At 37.2% G+C, this 21821-nt stretch overlaps 1 protein-coding gene across 2 annotated transcripts in view; it reads left to right on the top strand.

Moving 5' to 3' along the window:
• Window positions 1-12796, top strand: part of LOC136884548 (endoplasmic reticulum aminopeptidase 1) — a 241319-nt gene extending 228523 nt beyond the window's left edge. For both annotated transcript variants that reach the window (XM_067156802.2, XM_067156803.2), the window contains exon 17: window positions 11471-12796. In XM_067156802.2, coding sequence (XP_067012903.2) covers window positions 11471-11617 — 147 coding nt within the window. In that variant the 3' untranslated portion in view covers window positions 11618-12796. The remainder of the gene's footprint in view (window positions 1-11470) is intronic.
• The last annotated feature ends 9025 nt before the right edge of the window (window positions 12797-21821 follow it).

Below are 21821 nucleotides of genomic sequence, written 5' to 3'. Positions count from 1 at the left end.
GAGAAAATATCAAAAAGATTTGTAAACGCTATTGCGGAAAATTATTACAAAACCAATTCTAGAGATTATTACAAAGCCTTTCGTAAACAATTGCAAAAATACAACCCCCCCCCCCCACATTATTGTTGAAAAATAAAGATGGAAAAATAGCGCATAACAATAAGGAAAATGCAGAAATCATGGCGGAAACATTTAACAAGCTCTTGAACAGTGATGAACCTGAAAAGCTCTTATTAATTGATACACATACCACGATAAAAACAAAACCAGAAAATATAAACTCACCTACAGCAAAAGAAGTTGAAACAGAGCTTAAAGAAATTAAGAACTACAAAGCATGTGGAGAAGACCAGGTTTTTGGAGAGATGTGGAAATATGCCGGCAGTACAACTCAGACATCCCTCCATATGATATTACAGAAGATTTGGATATCAGAAAAATTCCCAGAACAGTGGACAACAGCTATAATTAATCCAATTCATAAGAAAGGCAAAAGAAGTAATCCAGACAACTATAGAGGTATTTCCCTCCTTGACTGCACGAATAAGATTTTATCTAAGATACTATTTAATCGGATTAAAGAACAACTTGATCAAGAGTTAGGTGAATACCAGGGAGGCTTCAGACCTTGGAGAAGCTGCTTTGAACAAATAATAACTTTGAAGCTAGTCATGGCATATTACAGAAAACAAAACAAGCCCCTTTCAAAAACATTTATAGATTTCAAGAAAGCTTACGACTCCATCCACAAATCATCATTATTAAAAATTTTAAGACGTTTTGGACTTCACCCAAAGATAATCAAATTGATTGAACTTACTCTAACTAATACAATTTCTAAAATTAAGTTCAGAGGACAACTCTCTGAACCATTCTTGGTAACAACTGGTTTCAGACCGGGTGACAGATTATCACCTCTTCTTTTTAACTGTGCATTAGAGTACGTAATGAGGGAATGGTACAAGAACAACTCAAAAAATATAAAAATTGGAACCCAGAAGGATAACATACATCTGAACTGTCTAGGATTTGCTGACGATCTAGCTCTTCTGGCCAATGATATTCAAGAAACAAAACAACAAATAAAATCTTTACAGGAAATAGCTCAGAATAGTGGTTTGAAAATTTCATTTGAAAAAACAGAAATTATGCCAACTCAACTTCCGCTTGAAAACAAAATTAAGCTGGGAGACCAAGAAATAAAAACTGTAGAAAAATTTAAATATTTAGGTGAACTAATCACATATAACCTGAATGAGACACCAGCATGGCAAAATAGAATAGATAAACTGGTTACAGCACAGCATGTTACCGAGAATACGTATAATAAAAAGTGTTTCTCAGTAGCAATAAAATTGAAACACTACAAAGCAGTCACCCAGCCACAAATTACATATGCAAGTGAAACATTATTAAAAACAACAAACACCCAATCAATCGGGGTCTGGAGTCTATCTGCCAATGAGACAGTTTATAAAGAAATAGAACCTGTGACTAGCACAATGAAAAAGAAACAAATATATTTTCATAGGCCATCTAATATGGTCACCAGAAAATAGAATCAGTAGAAAAATTATGGAAAAGTAAGAGTAAGAATAATATTAGATGGATCACAGAACTTAAAGAAGACATGAGAGAGTTACATATTACAATAGAAGATTTAAAATACAAAACAAATACACTCAACATATTTAAAGATAAACACACTAGACTACAAACAAAAATGAACAAGCAGAGAATAGGAAGAGTGATTGCAGAAGCAGAAAGAAAATTACGTTCAGAAAGAATGAAACAGTATTGGGGTGACAAAAAGAAGAAAAACCTCCATAAACCTGACTAAGTAGTCCTATGTTGGCTAAAAAATTAAAATAAATAAGTAAATACTATTTAATTTGTATTGAAAAGGTGGATTTAACTCACTTATTTAAATATAGTTAAACTAGCTGATGTACCCGTGCTTCGCTACGGGATTCTCAGAAAGACTGACTTTGTGGTTTTCCTAACTGAAATCAACATAGGTCATTACAAAAACGTAAGTATGAATGTAGCGATTAAAAGCAATGCTATCATATAAAATACTCGATCAAATGGAAAGCCGCACGTTTTATCACTTTTAACGAACAGTGCTGCGGTTAGATTGCAGTGCCAGAGCTGGGATGACCAGGCCGCAGATTGCCATGAACACTCATCTGTCATTATACCACTAAATATGCACACTGTTCATTCCAATCAGTACCTCAGAGTAGGGATTGAATAGCCTGAATGCTATGATGATCCAGTGTGTTACGTACCAGTAGTATCAGAAAATTTATAAACCAGGGGAATGACATGCTAAAGAAGAAAGTTATCTAACTCACCAGCTACTTCCCATCAATATTCAGGCAGGCTGTTATACTCTGTCCGACTGGGCGAGTTGACCGTGTGGTTAGCGGTGCGCAGCTGTGAGCTTGCATCCGAGAGATAGTGGATTCGAACCCCATTGTCGGCAGCGCTGAAGATGGTATTCCGTGGTTTCCCACTTTCACACCAGTCAAATGTTGGGCCTGTACCTTAATTAAGGCCTAAGTCACTCCTAGCCCTTTCCTATCCCATCGTTGCCATAAAACCTATCTATGTCAGTGAGACGGAAATCAAATAAAAAATACTCTGTACGCAGCAGTAATCCTATCTACCGGAAATGAGGGGCAACAGAAGACACAAAGCACATCACGACAAACAATGGTCAATGTAATGTTATTGTTGATCAGTGTTATGAGCTTTCTATATTGTAGGCCTACACATTTAGTTTTCTTTCGACTCTGTGATTTGTAAAATATTTTATACCGTAAACTGTAGTTTCTTATTCTCCGACTTTACATACCGATTTTCATTAAATACTGTTTACCCATTTTCTCGTTACTCGGCGCTGATATGGACTTAGTAACAAAAATTCAAATTCATCTTGGTGATCATAGCCAGTATGGTAACAATGTATAAGACATGAATAATAGGAAATTTAATACTATATAACCTTAGTTATCTAGCATTCATCGCCTACACTTCTAATAAGAAATATTTGAGAATTACATTTTAGGCCTTCCCCTAAACTACCATTTCACTCAGCGTAAATAAAATAATTTACAGCCTAGACTATAGCGACTTATTTCCCGACTTTGCATACCGATTTTCATCAAGATAGGACTACTAATAACAACAATATTTGAGAATTAAATTTTAGGCCTTCCCCTAAACTACCATTTTTCTCAGCGTGAATACAATTATTGACAGCCTAGATTGTAGCAATTTATTCCCCAACTTTGCATACCCATTTTCTTTAAAATACGACCACTAATAACATAAATAGTTTAGAATTCAATTTTAGGCCTTTCCCTAAACTACCATTTCACTCAGCGTGAGTAAAATAATTTATAGCCTAGATTGTAGCGGCTCATCCCCCGACTTCACATACCGATTTTCATTAGACCACTAATAACATAAAGAGTTGAGAATTCAATTTTAGGCCTTCCCCTAAACTACCATTTCACTCAGCGTGAGTAAAATGATTTATAGCCTAGATTGTAGAGGCTCATCCCCCAACTTCACATACCAATTTTCATTAAATTCTCTTCAACCGTTTTCTCGTGATGCGTGTACATACATACAGACAGACAGATAGACAGACAGAAATTACCGAAAAGTAAAAAGTGCATTTTCTTGTTACTATGGACATGACCGATACAGAAATACCATTATTTTCAAATTCTGAGCAATGTACAGACAAAACTCTTATTTTATATATATAGATGTTATGTTAGGAAGCACATACGGTGAGAAAATGCATGTGAATATGTGGAAGAATGAACGAGCGAGTGAAAGGTTGAATAAATGAGAAATATATATACATTAGGCTATACTTTGTTACTTTACCTGTAAATAGTGTATATGACTGTTTTAGTTTAGGATTTAGGTAATTATTTCAAAGGTTAGGGGCACTACATGTAGGGGGCTTGTCCTTTTTCCCTGGCCTTCCATAGATACTGTAAAGGTTTATGGTAAATAAATAATGAATGAATTAATGACTGAAAGAATGAATGAATGAATGAATGAATAATTTGGTTTAATCAAAGTTCACTACAGACCCATAAAATGAAATTAATTTCTCCAGATATTTCTTCTTGTCCAGTTGGTTTGAGGATTTCGCCCAGGTATTTGAAGTGAGGGACTCTGTTGATTTTTCCGTATTTTGTATTGATACTATGGATGTCAGTTTTGAACAGAAAAATTCAGTTTTCTGGAAGGAGATATGAAGTCCAACCTTTTTGGCACATTCTTGGAGAATTTTAACTTGCTTTATCGCTGTGACTTCATCGCTGGACAAAAGGGCTAGGTCATCCACGAAGGAATTTCAAGCTTGTTTTCTTGTGTCCCAATGATTACTGGGTACCAGCTATTTTGCGCTTTCAGTTCTTTTTTCCCATTCCCTCATCACCTTATCTAGAACGAGTTTGAAGAGGAGGGGGTGACAATCCATCTCCTTGCCGGACAACAGATTTATCAGGAATTCATCTGGGATTTCTCCCATAAATTTCACTCTTGACTTTATGTCAGCGAGGGTCTGTTTGGTCAAGTTTAGCATTTTAAAGTCTAGTCCCTGTTCTTTCAGGATGCTGAACAGAGATTGACAATCAATTGAATCATAAGCCTTCTTGAAATCTACAAAGGAACAGATGATTGGGAGGTTTCTGAGGGCCCTGAATTTTAGAGTGGTTTTGAAGTTGAAGATCTGTTCAGTGAACAATCCATGAGGGTGGAACCTAGCCTGATATTCACCATTCTTATGCTTGAGTTGTTCTTGTATTCTTTTCAACAGGCATGCAGAGAAAATTTTGTAGCCGACTTCAAGGAGGGAGATTCCCCTATACATAGTTGTTGACATCAGTTTAGTCTCCTTTTTTGTGAAGTGGGTGAATCAAGGCACATTTCCAATCTTTGGGGAGTATTTCCAGATTTCCTGTATGATTTCTGTAAGTTCTTTGAGTGAATTTGGACCAAGATTCTTAAGCAATTCTGCAACAATCCCGTCTCTTCCTGAAGTTCTGTTGTTCTTTAGTTGTTTAATGTGGCTCTGAATTTCTTCCTGGTTTGGTGGAGGTCATTCTGTGTGAGTGAAACTGGATACTTCTTCAAGAAATCTTTCAGTGGGTTCAGGGGCAGTTAAGAAGTTCTGAGAAGTATCATGCAAATTCTTGGTAGTTTTCTTTATTAGTAAGCGCCAATTTTTCGTCTTGTTTCCTGAAACGAAAGTTCTGTGGAATGTATCCTCGGAATTTTTCTGTGAACGTTCTGTAGAAATCCCTTGTGTTGTGGTTTCTAAAGTTTTCTTCAATTGAGTCCAGTTGTTCTTTCAGGTGGTTTCTTTTTTCTTACCTGATGGTTTTTGATACTTGTTTTCTGGTCTCAAATAATTCTTGTTGAGTTTTCTGGTTTTTTCTACTGTTGTATTTCTGAAATGCAGATTTTCTTATCTCTAGGGCTTGGCCGCATGTTGAGTTCCACCAGGGGTGTTTTGTATTCCTTTTTAAGGGTACCATTTCTCATGCCTTCTGTATGATTTTGGTGTGGAATTCTTCCCATGTTTCCTATGGTTGATTTTCCCTTATTTCTTTTAGATCAGTAACAGGAATCCTTTTTATGTCAAATTTCTGTTGTTGGATTTGCTTGGGGTGTATTTTTTTTTAAAAGTAAATTTTACTTTAACTCTTGTCAGATAGTGATCAGAGTCGATGTTTGCTCCTCTTCTCACTTGTACATCGTACACCTCTTTCTGTCAACTTGTGAAAATTTGAATTTATAATTCCACCTTTACAATACTGTAATTGTCTTTATTGAAAAGACTACATTAAATTATCTCGTGAAACATGTTTCGTCCTCTTATGGAACATCTTCAGTCACAAATACAAAACATTAAAAATAAGGTGAGGACACGTTGAAATAAATGAATAAAAAGTCTTTGTATCCTGTGACGCGGTGTGATGGCGTCTTTTCAATCTTCAATGTTAAAATGGTGCGGTGTGAACATGATATGAAGCATGAAGTCCAATTAAAATCACAGAATAAACAGATAAAACAACGAATTTTCAATTATAAAACAACGTGAGTGGCTGTGCGAATAAAATTATATGCATATTATACATAAAACAGTGTGGTGGTAATGCCACATTAAAATAGCTACCGTATCTTGATTAAGAGGTGGAGTTATACTGATGATGCAAGCTGAACTTAATTATCTGTTGACAATAGGGGCCTAAAAAGAAAAAGAAAATATGTAAGAATTGAGGAACAAGTTCAATTAAATATGAACTAAGTGTCCATCCAGTCACTCACCTCCTTACCCGTCCTACGTCGACCACTCCACCTCAAATGCTAAAGCTAACTAAGTGACGTCCTTGAAGGTCATTGAGGACTGACTGTGAGGGGAGTTTGATGTAAGGGGAGAGGCGTGAGGTAGAGTATTACTCACACGCTTTCGTGAAAAGAATTTATTGATTAACTCCTCGAAAAGTATATTGATATCCTCTGATATCTCATTGAGATTATAAATCGGGTTGCATTTTTTATCAATATTTATAAAAATATTTTCTAAAATATTCAATAGATTTCCTTTCTTACATAAATGGAGAATTTGAAGATCTTGTTGTATGCCCGTGAATGTATGATTGGTATCATCCATATGTGAACCGAATGCTGAGAATCTGCTGTACTTAGACGCATTAACATCTTCGTTATACCTTATGTTAAAATTGCGGCCTGTCTGTCCAATATAACTGGTGGAACACTGCTGGCACTTTAATTTGTAAACACCTGATTTCTGAAATTTGCTATTGCCGTTATTGATAGTGTGCTGATTAAAGAAAATATGGGCATTGTTATTGGTTGTTTTAAAAGAAACTTTCATATTAAGTTTATTGAAAACATTCGTGATTTTGTATATTTTACTTTATTTTACTTTATTTATTTTAATTGAACTTGTTCCTCAATTCTTTCTTTTTTAATTATTTTTAATTATTGTGTTACCGTTGTTATGGACAAAATTGAATACATTGAAAAAACTAAAAACTTTTTCAGCAATAACTCCTTTTCCATAATTAAAAAGGACCCAACTCAACAGATTCAGCGTCTTCTTAAGCAAACATTAAACAACACCTCTTCCCTATTCACAGTTTATGAGAAAACAAAGTTATTGAACATGAATCTGGGTCTACCAACTGCAAAAGTTTTCCCTAAGATCCACAAGGCTGATGTCCCATTCGCCCGATCATTAATTACAGACCCAGTCCACTATACAAATTAGCCCAATTCATTCAGAAATTTCTGAAGAATAATTATAAGTTTTTATCAAAAAAGACTATTAAAAGCACTATTGAGCTCATTGAAAAACTGAACAACTTTGAAATTCAGCCACTCCATTCTTTACATTCTTTTGATATTGTCAATATGTACCCTAGCATTAATACCAAAAAATTATTTTCCATTATCAAAAGAAACCTGAATACATACAGTCACCTGAGTAAATTTGAGATTCTTGATTTCATGACTGTCTTAAAATTGGTAGTCAATAACAAATTTTTCACATTTGACAATATAATATACCATCAAGCTGACTTGGCAATAGGATCACCAGCATCAGGGATCTTGGCAGAGATATACTTAGATTTTCTGGAACACAATTTTATTGATAACAACGATAATTTCAAGAATATACTTTTTTGGGCAAGATATGTGGATGATACATTGGTAATTCTAGACGATAGGATTATTAATGCATCCTCTACTCTTAATACTCTCAACAAGATTGATCCTCATATTAAATTTACACTTGAAACTGAATCCAACAGTTCAATCAATTTTCTAGATATAACAATTAGCAGATTACCTTATTCTTTACCTTATATGATTTATAGGAAACCCACACAAACAGCTACTACCATAAGACAAGATTCCTCACACCCACAATCACATAAATGTGCCACTTACAACAGTATGGTTAACCGTGCTTTCAAAATACCTTTATTATTTATTTATTTACATAGTTTACGCCCACATTGGAGCACTTAAATCAAACCCAAATACATTTACGTTAACAAAGAATTAACTGAAGATTTAGCTTGCATCATCTTCTTCCTTTTCCAAAACCTCTTCATTCTGGCTGACCTGGCTGCCCTTTCTTCATCAGATATGACATATTGTTTGTGTTGTACAGTTTATCTTATTTGTTTGTTCTTGAGAATCCTTTTTTCTTCTCTATTTTCAATTTGCTTCATTGTAATATTCAGCTCTTCTAAATCATTCTGAACTTCTTTAAACCAATTATTTTTTATTTTACTTTTCCAAAAGTAATTAAATAGTTGTTTTATTATCCTATTATCATTTAATCTAGAAAGATGACAGAAAAAGGCAATTCTTCTTTTTCTCATCGTATCTATTATAGATTCACTTTTCCTATAAACCACTGCATTAGGCAGTAATCTCCATTGTTCATCCACCTGATCACATCTGGAATGGTAAACCCTGACTACGGTCAGAAACATTGATCATTGATCAGATAATCAGCCAAAATACCTTTACCTAAAGGAAATTAAAATAAAGAACTTAATATCATGCGTTCCATCGCTAAATGCAGATTTTTTATTGAACGAATAATCAATAAATTTAAACACCGAACAAATACAACACTATCAAATGACAATCCTAAACCAGCAGCTTACTCTACCTTCACTTTCAATGAAAACGTCTACTGCATTGCCAATATCTTCAAAAAACATAATTCCAAAATTTCCTTTCGAACTAACAATAGAAACATGGATGTGATTTATAACTCCAAATCTATAAACAGAACTAATATATTTTCAAAATCTGGTGTATATACCGTTTTAAATGCAACACCTGTGATTCTTCTTACATTGGACAAACTGGACGCAGAACATGTTAACGCGATAAAATACAATAAATTCTCAGCAATAGGGCAACACATGCAAGACGTAAAACATCATTTCACTACGTTAGACCAAGACATTAAAATTATCAGTACCTTAAATAAAGGCCCTCTTCTTGACATCACTGAAATTGTTTAATACACCTTGATCAATATTTTAATCCTAACCAAAACCTTAACAATTTGTCTGAAAAACCAAACATTCTTTTTGACTTCCTTATCTTAGTTTTCAAAAGCTTCAAGTTGACAAGTAGGTGTTCAATCTTCCACGTAATACACAACATCTTTTCGCGCTACTTGCCCTTACCACAACACCCCCCTGACCCACCTTAAACTACTTCCCTTACTCCCTTACCCCCTCCTATCCCCTACCTATATTCAATTTTCGGTTCTTACTTCCTCTTGTACTTCATGACAAGGCTAAATAAAAGTGAGCCTCATAATATTACTTACCTTACCATTTTCACTTTTCTATTTCTTATTTTTAATTTATTTTATTTTCCTTAGATCTCATAAAATCCATATCAGTACTAATAGTCTCATATTCTAAGAGTTTTTATATATACCACTATCCACCTTTTGAAGTACTAAAACAAAATCATATCATTTGTTACCTAGCAACAAAATTTTATTCCTTGAATAACAACAATTGTGAATTAGATTGCATCATTTTTTAACCTCAGGATCTGTAGCAAGATTGCTCAAGAACCTCTACATGAACTTCTATTTTTAATTCAAGAAAAGTGTCATAAGTGTTACAATTTTGTTGACTTCTTGCCATTTTTGTGTCGGCTGATGATGACATGGACATATATCGAAACCGGTCCCATAACATATTAAATATGTTGCTATATTAATTCATGCAATAATATTATTGTATTGAATAGGTGGAACATCTTTCTCATTTTATCATTGTAATTATTAGTTCAATACGGATCAGTGATGAAGTTTTTAACTTTAAATACCAGGAGTATGCATAAGTCTTTTCCGGTTTCACTAAGAGATGGCGCCAGCGAACAGTACGCAGTGTATGAATTTGACACATAAGTCAGTTTGTTCATCTGACATTAACCTACCAACACACACAAGTTTAGTCCGCCAAACACTAGCATCTGTGTTGTATCGTTCAGTGATCATGTCGACATTTGTGCCTGGAAAAGAACATTTGCGGCACGCACTGCTTTTCTTATTTAATCAAAAGAAAAGGGCTGTGGAAAGTCATTGTTTGCTGGTAGAAACATATGGCAAACACGCTCCATCGATTAGAGCATGTGAGACATGGTTTCGACACTTTAAATGCGGTGATTTCAATGTGAAAGACAGTGCGCGCTCTGGACTCAAATTCAACAACAATTGGCATAAGCATTAAATGTGTCACAAGAAAAAATCAGTAGGCATTTATGAGCAATGAGGAAGATCAGTAAAGTCAGTAAATGGGTCCCACATGATTTGAATGAATGGCAAATTGAAAATTGAAGTCACTTATGAAATGCTGTTTCAACATCATAAAAAAATTCATTTCTGTACCAAATTGTGACAGGTGACAAAAAATGGATTTATTTTGAAAACACAAAGCGGAGAAAATTGTGGTTGTCACCTGGCGAAGTCAGTCCTTCTACACCAAGGTCAAATCGCTTTGTCAAGAAAACCTTGCTTCATGTCTGGTGGGACTAGAGCTGTATTGTGTATTATGAACTCTTGAAGCCCGGTGAAAACATTAATGCATAACATCATATCTAACAAATGATTAATTTAAATGACGCATTGATCGAAAGATGACCGGAATGGGCCAGAAGACATGGCAAAGTGATTTTGTTACACAGCAGTGCACCATCTCACACAACAAAACCAGTGAAAGACACTCTGAAATCACTTGGATGGGACATCACTCCACACCCACCGTACTGCCCCGATCTGGCGCCATCTGACTATCACCTCTTTGCATCAATGGAGCAGCACTCCAGCAATTTCGAGGAAGTTAGAAAATGGCTCAATGAAAAATGGTTTGCTGCAAAAGACAAGCAGTTTTTCTGGCATGGTATTCATAATTTACCTGAAAGATGGGCGAAGTGTGTAGAAGCCCATGGCTAATATTTTGAATTTAAAAAATACTAATTTCCTTTGAAAATTATGTGTTTTCTTTACCACAAAAACTGGCAAAAACTTATGAACATACCCGGTAGTATAAAGGAGATGTAGGATAAGAAGAGACCTAAATAAAAACAGGAAAAGGAAATAAAAAGAAAGTAGGTGGTAAAACACTAAAAACATAGAGCAAAACCCAGATGAGTAAAGGCATCCAAGAGGTCAAAATCAAGGAAATGAACAAACACAATAAGATAAAGAACTGAGATTGATGAGAAATGAGCTCGTCCTCTTCCCACCCTGACTCAATAGCACTTGTTTGTTCCTTTCCATTGGAACAGTTATTTTGCAGTAACATAGGGTAGAACATTTAATGCAGGGTTCCTGAGCTGGAGGATGGATTTCTTCTTTCAGGTGTCCTCTTTCTTCCGGGACATGAACGTGGGGTCCGGAAGTCGGTCCCTGATGCAGAGCTTGGAGACGATCCGCCTCAACATCCACTGGGTGCAGCGTAACGAGGACGCCATCTTCTCCTGGCTCAGCAATTACCTGGACAGATAATACAGTGTCTACGGCTACAGGGGCCAGATTCCTCGTGAATATCTCGTCCTGTAGTCGTCCTTGTCTTTGTGGTACTTAAAGTGTGGTGCTCTACGAGTGGTGGCCTATCTTGTATTAGAAAACAGCAAACCTCGGACAGATCCACCTTTTGGTTGGAAACAAACTCGGCAGAAAGTATTCATACTTACTCTCGTTGGTCCTCGTGTTAGAGCTGAAGTCTGTCCTCCTGAAAATCACCACCGGTATCAGGAGGGATGATCTCGTTCTTATCATCTGGCAACTCCAAATTTTACATTGACAGTAATATTTGTCATCTCCTCTTGTGCGATTAATATCACGAAGAATTTATTATATGGGACAAGTCAGCTTAAACGTTTGCCTCAAATAACTCGTAAGCTGTTAAAGATATTGAAAATCCGTTTTCACTTTGATGTTGCTAAGGAGCTCGTAATAAAACATGAAGTACTTTCCAATACATTCCATATCTGCCAACATAACAGTGCTAACTTCGGTTTTTAAATGGAAATAAAATGTTTTCTACATCCAGCATTAGAGCCATAGACGTTGGAAATTCAGGGATGTTATTAGTTTAAAATTCCAGTCAACACTTCCCGATAAAATGTGCCCTTTTCAGATGAATTGCTAAGCAAAGGGCCAAAGTACACGCCAAGTATGAATCCTGAACTGTTGACATACAGCGGTCCTTCAGCTAATGCGCACATAACCAATGTGAGTTCGAAATGAAGCAGAAGTTAAAGTATTTCAGCTTTTTGTGCCAGATTGGCAGTGGACTCATCACTCTGGTGATGACTGGGTAACTATCATCTCTTAACTCTGATTAGAGAGGAAACAGGAACAGGTCCAATCCTTTGAAAAATAAGGTATAATAAGGGAGGGATCAAGGGGGGTTGGATAGAAAAGATGAAAGTGACAAGCCTGCACAGTACCCCTTTTAGCCACCTCTTACGACAAGGAGGAGATATCGTATTTCACCGCCGCCACACACAACTCTCCAAGGTGCCATAGAGCCTCCTTTGTACGAGGATGCAGTGAAACGCTGGTAAAGGACCAAAGAGCTCGAGTATAATATTCATAGTCGGTGAAATTAAATTAAGGTTCCCTTCTGGGAACGTAATTTTTGATAGGAGCGTTGTGATTTTCTCAGCCAATACTGACAAAGAGAGTGGGTGAAGAAGTTTGCTCTTTTCTACAGTGCCAGCTATCACTCGTTAGCGAAGTGACAATATCTATCATGGCAGCTACTTTTGTACTCCTGCTGTGTCGTTACATTTATATGATCCTTATTTATTAGCAACTTTGTTTCTATAAAAGAGAAGTGGTGTCGTAGCTAGAGTTAAGAATTCCACGGACATCTCGAGGAGATTATGGCAACATTATGTGTAAGAGTGTTCTGTCCTTAAAGTAACTGATGTCAAAAGTAAAGTGATTGTTGATGACAGGCCTAATACAGCCAGTGAATCAAGCAGATGTGATAGAGGTGAGCGGATCTATTGATGATGCTGAAATACCTGATCCAACTGGGAATGTACGTAAGAGGCAAACACGACAGAGCTGGCTGGCAGCATAATAATTTCCATATGATCCAGTATTTCAATTAAGGTTTTCTATTAATTTTTGTCTTTCATCTCGGTGCTCATTCCTCAATTTCTATCCCTCAGAGAGCCACACAGGACTGTTATAAGAGACAAACAGCCACAGTAATTAATTACTTACAAACTTTATTTTCTGTTACTGCTCTGCCTTTCCTACCACGATGACCACAGACTAGGTGTGAATCCTCACTCATTTCACTACTTGTTATACAGAGCCTTTGTTTTACAAGAAACCTAGGTGAGGTTCCATCCATAAGTCACTACTGAAACGATCGTCAGTCCGAAGCGTTCCTTAACAGTCTCAAGAGAGAGAGAATATCAATGGTAATGTTAAAATTAATTACTGAGAAATGACTGAGCAGTTCAGAATAGTAAGCTGTTTATACTGAAAGGTAGATTTTTTACTAAATTAACACAATTTTATGCTCTACAAACCTATTTTACAAACATGTATGGTATATGAATATTATAAAATGATGTCTCTTTTATAATAAGGTTCCCCTACTCAACAGTAAAGTATGTTCCAATTCAACTCAAAATTGAATATTCACACAATAATTACATAGAAGATATTTAGATCCATTTGGACTCTCCTTGGCTACAAATTATTACTAAAGTGTACAAATCATTTTCAATTATGAAAAATTTCACAGTTATGCACTTAATGTTTAAAATATGAATATGAAAATTCAAGTCCTACTTTCCTGTTAAAACAGCCTTCTCATTCACAATCAGAACTGTTTCTATTAACAGGAAAATAGGAGAAAGAGAAGAAAAGGGCATTGTGAAAACTGGTGGTCAATACCTTGAAATTTTATTCAGCTTCAAATACATAGGGTGAGAATTATTGAAGAATACAAGGCTAGACATGAAGATCAGCAAGAGGGTGCAACAGGGAAGAGTGTAGGAAACCTTGTCTGGAATAAGGAAGTGTAAAGAGCAGCTGAGACCTGGACAGCAACAAGTAGGGAGGAGAGTAGAATTCAAGCCAATGAAATGAATTATGATGGGAAAGACAAACTAAAAAACAATATGTTACAAAGGAAGTCAGAATAGAAAACCTGAATAAGAGAACTGATACTAATAAACTAAGATGGCTTGGACATGTAAAGAGGATGGAGGAGAAAAGAATACCAAAACAGATGATGCAGATGAAATTTGAGGGAAAGAGAGGGAGGGAGAGAGACGTAGAACAATAAAGAGCAGTGCAAGAAGAAGAAACCTGGACTGGGACAAAATGATGGGAAAAGAATGGTAGAAGGAGAGAGGAAGAGGAAGTGACAGGGGAAAGGAGGGTGATGATGAGGACTTCAGTGGATAATTGTGTAATATTTTTAAAGTGAAAATTATTTGTACACTTTGTAGCTGACTCAAATGGATTGAAACATGTTCTATGTAATTATTTTGTGAATGTTCATTTTTAGCTGAACTGGAACATATTTCAGTATTGACTGGGTGGACCTTGTAATAAAAGGAAAAGTATTTGTTTTTTTTGCCTGTTGTTTAAAGGGGCTAAGAGCTAGATCATCGGCCCAGGAAAAGGATCTTGTGAGTTTGTAAGTCAATACGGAATATGTCAGAATATCTGTATCGCTTATAATGTAAAATAAAATATTATGTAGCTCAGGTCATCTGCTGTGGACATGCAGCGATGATCACATCCTACAAAGTTATATTGCAATTAGTCCGGTTCAGTGCAGACAGTCTCGTTACTACTTGAGTAGTGTGTCACAGAATGCTCGAGTCCTTCAAAATAATGTAGGGATTTTTAATGATGCCGATGAAAGATCATCCCAATTTTATTTTTTTGCAAAGAAAACTTCAGATTACATTTTTAATACTTTAATACTTTAATACAACGTAACTCTCAGCATGTCAAATGTTGTGTGATGAATTTGCTACGAGTTTGAGGAATTATGTGTACTCGGTCAATGAAAATATATATGGTATATATTGTAATTTTTTAATTTATTTTTTGGAAATGGAGTATTTTGCCTGGTGACTGTGTACTGTGAAGTGGTATGTGTGTTGTTGATTCTGTGAATGTCAATGGACTGTGTTCCTTGATGCTAGTTTGTCAGTGTATACCTTTTTACTTTTGTAAGAATGATTGTATTGATGCAAGGGGAACCTTACTGTGCAGTCGATGTAACTTCTTCAATGCTGCATCACCTTCTTTCATGTATTTCCCCTCCCCCTAGTCTACAACTGTACTTGCAGCGTGCTGCAATAAAGTCCTATATTCTTATAGTGAGCAGTTTGTATTTCCTCTTCCCACAATGTACAAAATGCAGGGCAACATACAAACCTTCAGCTGCCTGCTGGACCCAACAGATGAGGTAACTTTTTGTCTCCACTGATAGTGAAACACAAACAGGTGCCAACAAAAAAAATACCACTGCTTTCTGCAGCAACATATACATATTACGTTTATCACCCTTTCCTTTTGGGGCTATCGTAGCAAATCTCCGATCATTTGTTATAGCCCCTTCACGTATTACCCAAATTAGTACTTCAGGTATGGTCAGCTGCAACTCGATCCGAGTATATACAAAACTCCTTCCTGCATACATTGACCAGTTCAACTCAGTTTATGGATGTGTTGCAATGACTAAACAGACCAATCCTGGCATAAAACATACGCCCACACAAATCACACTGAATGGATACAGGAGGGCGGGGTTGTAAGTGACGGAGTTTTCTTGCTTGTCGCTTGGCCTCGTGATGTCTGCAGCGTTCTTTCTCAAACAAGTTGACAGCAGTGAATGTAGTGTCCCGTCACAGGGAATGGTCCACAGCACATTCTTCCCACGTCTCTATGTTTATACCAGTTGTCTTCATGATGTGTTTCAGCTGGTCCTTAAAAGGATAAGAGGGGCTCCATGAGCTCTACTGCCAGAGCAAAGTTCACCATAAAGAATTTGGCAGAGAAGCCTGGTATCACCCATGCAGTGAACATGGCCTAACCATCTCAGCTGATGAGCGATGATTGTTTCCTCATTGCTATTTAGCTGCGCTTTGTCAAGAACTGCTGTGTTGGTCACATAGTCCTCCCAATTAATATTCAACATGTATCTAATTTTCTGTTGGTGGAAGCGCTCAAGTTTTATTGATATCACGGAGATAGAGTGTCCAAGTTTCACAGCCATACAGCAGCGTATGGTACTACAGTGCTTTAGTATATCCGCAGAAAGCAGGGTGTACCTTTATCCAGAATATAAAGAAGAGGGTGTTAACAGAAGACTAGAAAAAATAAAAAATCAATGAAGTACAACAATGGCAACGTGACAAAGAAGATGGATCAGTAGCATAGTATTGTCCTCAAGATCACGGCAGGGGTAGTCAGATTTGTGAAGGGCACATCTTGTTGTGCGATGTCAAATGCTGGCTTAAAATGTACAATTCTATGCTTAAAGTGCCAAGCTTATTTACCTAAAAAGTAGTGTGTTGGATAAACATTCATAATTTCTTAGCTTTTAAAATTGGTCACTTGATTTTTCTAGATATCTATCTAACATTCCAGTCTTTTTTTTTTTTTTTTTTTTTGTATTTCAAATATCCAATTATAATTAATGACAAGTAGTAATTTTATTTTTAATGACAGATGAGGTGCATATATTCTGTAAATATCTGCTGACAGCATGAATAACTAGGAATAACATGAGAGATCTTCAAATAATATTAGAAAAAGAAGAATTGGCTTTACTTTTACAACAATATAAACATTTATTATATCCTCCTATTCAATACACAAGTCCTGTCCTCCATTGCAGACAGAACATGGCAATTGAGGACATGAATTTAAACCAGCAGATCATAGACAGTTAAGTGGGCAACAAAAATGACAGAATCCGTTTGATAGTTGCACTTACCAGAATTACAATACAACAATATAACAAGTAACTACAAAATAATAAAAAACCTACCACTGCATTTAACTTTTACCAATGGATCAACATATCTAACAGGTCATACATAATGTTGACTATAGAAGGAATTGATTACAACATACATTAAGATGTCATTTTTACTTATAGACCCTCTTGTCAGTTTATTTCTTATAAGTGTACTCTGTAAACATAATAATATTTTTTAATGTTTTAATCTAAAATAACCACTGAGGATGACTCAAATGGAGTCAAAGCATGTTTGGGTAGAATAAAATTTCATCTCAGCAGATGAAAACTGTATTGAATAGGTGGATATAATAAATGTAAGTTTAACTGTCAATACAGAAATTAAGTTTCTAACCTGCAATTGGCTTTATGTCGCACCGACACAGATAGGTCTTATGGCAACGATTGGACACGAAAGGACTAGGAGCAGGAAAGAAGAAGCCGTGGCCTTAGTTAAGGTAAAGCTCCAGCATTTGCCTGGTGTGAAAATGGAAAAGCACGGAAAACCATCTTCAGGGCTGCTGACACTGGGGTATGAACCCACTGCCTCACAGGTGCGTGCCCGTAACTGCCCGGCCAACTCGCTCGGTAATATCAAAAAGAGGTAACAAATGAGCAAAGAGGGAGGATGTAATCTTCAAACATCACACACTAAGGAAAGGCGTGGACACTTGGAAACAACCAGAAGTAACACAGTAACGCAGCATCATAAGACTACTTGGGAGTTCATCCACCGTCATTCTTAAGCAGCAACGGGAAAAGTACAAGAAAAATTCATTGGGCTGAATTAGAGTTACCTGAGAAATATTTTACTCAGTTACAAATAATTAATATTGAACAACAAACCAGTCATAGTGCCTGAGAAAACCGCCATGTGATAATATTTTTGGAGAAATACTGACCCGCAATACATATATTGTGACGAGTGAGAATTCCTTAGTTCTAAGCTAAAACATTTCACAGTGGTCTTTTCAGGCGCAAGGACAGGACATCAGTCACAAATAATGAATAATCACAAGCATCCTGAATTTTTACATCATCATCATTTTACAGTTGCAGTTTCCCGGGTACTGCTGGCAAGCCTCTTTCATTCTGTCTTATTGAAATACATTCTGTTGTTAATGACGTCCTCCAGTGTCCTTCCCCGATCTACAATATCCATCCAGTGGGTTCTTGATCTTCCCACCATCCGTTTCCCTGCCATCTGTCGCTCCAAGTTAACATACTGTATGCTGTCCTTGTTGGTTCCATCCTCATTACATGCCCAAACCACCTCAGTCTGGACATGCTGATCCGATCTAACAATGATGTAACAATCCCAGCTTCCTTCCTAACGACATCATTCGTTAACTCAGTTTGGTTTTTTGAATTGTGGACCTAAGGAATTTCATCTCAGATGCCAGCAATCTTGATGAGTCTTTCTTACTGAGGGTGCAGATTTCAATACTATAGGTTAAGATTGGTATGAAGTACTAATTGAACATCACTAGCTTTGATTTTGTTGGTACTTTGGAATCCCATAGGAGTGTTCGTACTTGCTGGTAAAAGTGAGAGCTCTTCTGCACTCTATTTGCCACCTCCTTTGTGGCTAGTGTATCTCGAGATATTACACACTTTCTAGTGGGTGGTTTCCTAGCATGATGTCCCTCTCTATTTATTGCCATCACTACTGTTTTGAGTATCTTGAGTTTGAGCTCCTGGAACTGAACCTTCCATTCATTGAGTCTCGACTCTACTAGTTCCTCAGTTTCTCCCCAGATCATAACATCATCAGCAAAGGCCATTGCATTTAGTTCACCAAAGGTTTTCTATATGTTCTTTATTATGTCATCCATGATGGTGATAAACAATAATGGGGATAGTGCACTGCCTTGCTGAACTCCACTTTCGGTCTTGAACCAGGATGAATGTCCGTCACCCAATTGCACACAGCTGGTACAGTTCTCATACAGCATCTGAACTTTCCTCACCAGTCCCTCTGGCACATTTGTTTTTCTCAGGCATTCCTATATCTTCTCTCTTGCAATACTGTCATATGCCTTCTGAATGTCAAGGAAAACCATAAACAGATCTTTGCCTTTTTTCCCAATATTTCTCCATTAACATACGGACACTGAAGATTAGGTCTGTTGTGGACCTGTTAGGCCTTAAGCCATACTGTTCCTCTTCAAACTGTGGCTCTAAGATGACTCGCAATCTGCTCTCTAAGATTTTCTGAAGAATCTTAAGCCCCTGAGAAAGGAGTGTTATTCCCCGGTAGTTGGAGCATTTTCAGCGATTTCCTTTCTTAAACAGGGGGATAATGACACCCTTGCTCCAGTCAGTAGGTATCTTGCCATCTTTCCAAACTGCATTGAGCACTCTGTGTAACCACTGTAAACCCTGGACTCCTACTGCTTTAATCATGTCCGTGCTGACTTCATTGATTCCTGGGGATTTCCCTTGCAGCATTTTCTTAAGGGCTGCTTCTGTTTCTGCCCATGTAATGAGAGATTCATCTGTGCAGGTTTCAACAGCTGGTACTTTTGTTCTCTGATCTGCTTCTGTCCTGTTCAATAGGTGATCAAAATGATTCCTCAGAACCTCTCTTATGTCCTCTTCATTCCTGGCCTGGTTTCCATTAGGATCCTCAATTGCTTTGATGGTTTCAACTGAACATTGGACATTACAGATCACTCTGAACAATAGTTTCATATTGCCTCTGCTGTTTTTCTTTAGTTTTTTAGTAAATTTCTTCCAACTCTTTATCTTCTCCTCTTCTACTACTCTTTTAACTCTCAATTTCTTGTCCCTGTAAACTTGCTCGAGATCTCTGATCTTCCCCTCGTCCCTTACCTGTTCTGGCTTGGATTTCTCTCTATCTTGTTCTTTTTGTGCCATGTTCCTTTCCTTTATTGAGGATCTTATTCTCTCATTCCACCAGGGGGTTTGTTTTCTTTTCCCTTACTCTCACACTTGTCTTCCCACAAACCTCTATTGCTTGTTTTATCAAGGTGTTTTTAAATCTTGTCCACTCTGCCTCACCACTCTCCACTTCTTCCATAGGCAGTTGTCCTCTTGTCATAGGATATTTCCTCTTTCTCATGTCCTCTTATACGGTCCTGATAGGCAGTCCTCTTTTCAATCTGTTGTAGTTCCCACACCTTAATCTTAGGTAATTTCCTGGTTGTTATATTTGGTACATTAATGTCTTTCAGATCTGCTACTAATAACCGGTGGTCGCTATTGAGGTTCTCACTTGGAATTACTTTGACATCAGTCACAAGTCTACTTCTTTCTTTATCCGTAATGACATAGTCAATGACCGTCTTGCTCTTTCCATCCCAGCTGTAACAGGTAATCTTGTGACTGACTCTTTTGTTGAACCAACTGTTTTTTACTACCAAACAGTTTCTTATGCAGAAGTCTAGGAGCTGTTCACCTTCTGAATTCCTTCTCCCATAGCCATGTGATCCCATCACCTTTTCATAGCCATTCCTTTCTGTCCCGAGCTGTGTGTTGGGGTCCCCGATGATGATTGCCCTCTCTTCACTGATGATCTGCTCTAGGTCTTCGAGAAACTTGTTCTTTTTATCTTGATTGCAACCCGTCTGAGGGGCATACACTTGCACCAGTGTCAGCTTCTCTTTCCCAAGGTGAACTGTTGCCTTTATTATCCTCTCATTGATGTACTGGATCTCTGCAATACCATCTAACACTTTAGACAATATCAATCCTACTCCATTTCTCATCTCTCTGTTGTTACCATTCCAGTAGAGGGTATAGTTTTTCCTCAACTCTTTCTTCCCTTTACATTTCCATTTAGTTTCACTCAGTCCTAGGATTGATATTTTGCTTCTCTCCATGATATCTACTAACTCTTCACATTTCCCAGTCAAACTCAGTACATTGATTGTTCCTATTCAAGTGCGTTGTCTTCTCCAGGGTTGTTGTACAATCGCAAGACCTGGCCTATCATCAGGCTGTAAGTCATCATACCTGTCGTGGGTCTGCGGGTGTTGTTGTCTACTCCGAGTGCTTTGCGTACATCTGAGTTTCGTATAAGTGTTGAAAGTGATTGCAGTTACTCTCCAACTGACTTGCTAGGCCTAACGTTAGAGAAGATTTTCTGTCAGGGTTATCTCCCTTAGCCTTTAGACAAAAACTGAAAATATGAAAAATATTGTAAAGAAAGATAAACAATTATCATTTACATTACAGAAGATGTCGGCGTGGAATGAAATCAAAATTAGCAAAGAAAAAAGATATTAAAAGAGCGATCAAAATGTTTCCGTTCGATGGCCGTACAGTCCTGAATCAGGATGCCAATCGGGCAAAATCGCCGTGAGCATCGAGGCATCATCCCGCCGACACACCAGGCTGAAGATCCCCACGTGGTGAAACACTGTGCGTGAAGTAGTCTGTAACCACCTGCTGCACATCCTCATCCGACAGGAAGTGTCGACCCCTCAACGTCTTTTTGAGGGAATCGAAGGCTTGATAATCACATAGGGAGAGGTCAGTACTATAGACCTCATCCACTGCCCGCTTGTTGTTGTCCATAATGGACGAGGCTGACCTCCCAGATCGACCGGCGCCCTGTGTCGAAACGCGACCTGCATGGAACTTGGCACGCCATTCCACAATGGTGGTGTTCAACAGACATGCTTCCCCATACACAGTCTTCATTCTCTGATGGATGTCCACTGGTGTTTG

The sequence above is a fragment of the Anabrus simplex genome, chromosome 12, assembly GCF_040414725.1.
Source record: "Anabrus simplex isolate iqAnaSimp1 chromosome 12, ASM4041472v1, whole genome shotgun sequence".
Classification (NCBI taxonomy): Eukaryota; Metazoa; Arthropoda; class Insecta; order Orthoptera; family Tettigoniidae; genus Anabrus; species Anabrus simplex.
The sequence above is the reverse complement of the archived record's forward strand: the minus strand, read 5'-3'. Positions and strand labels throughout refer to the sequence as shown.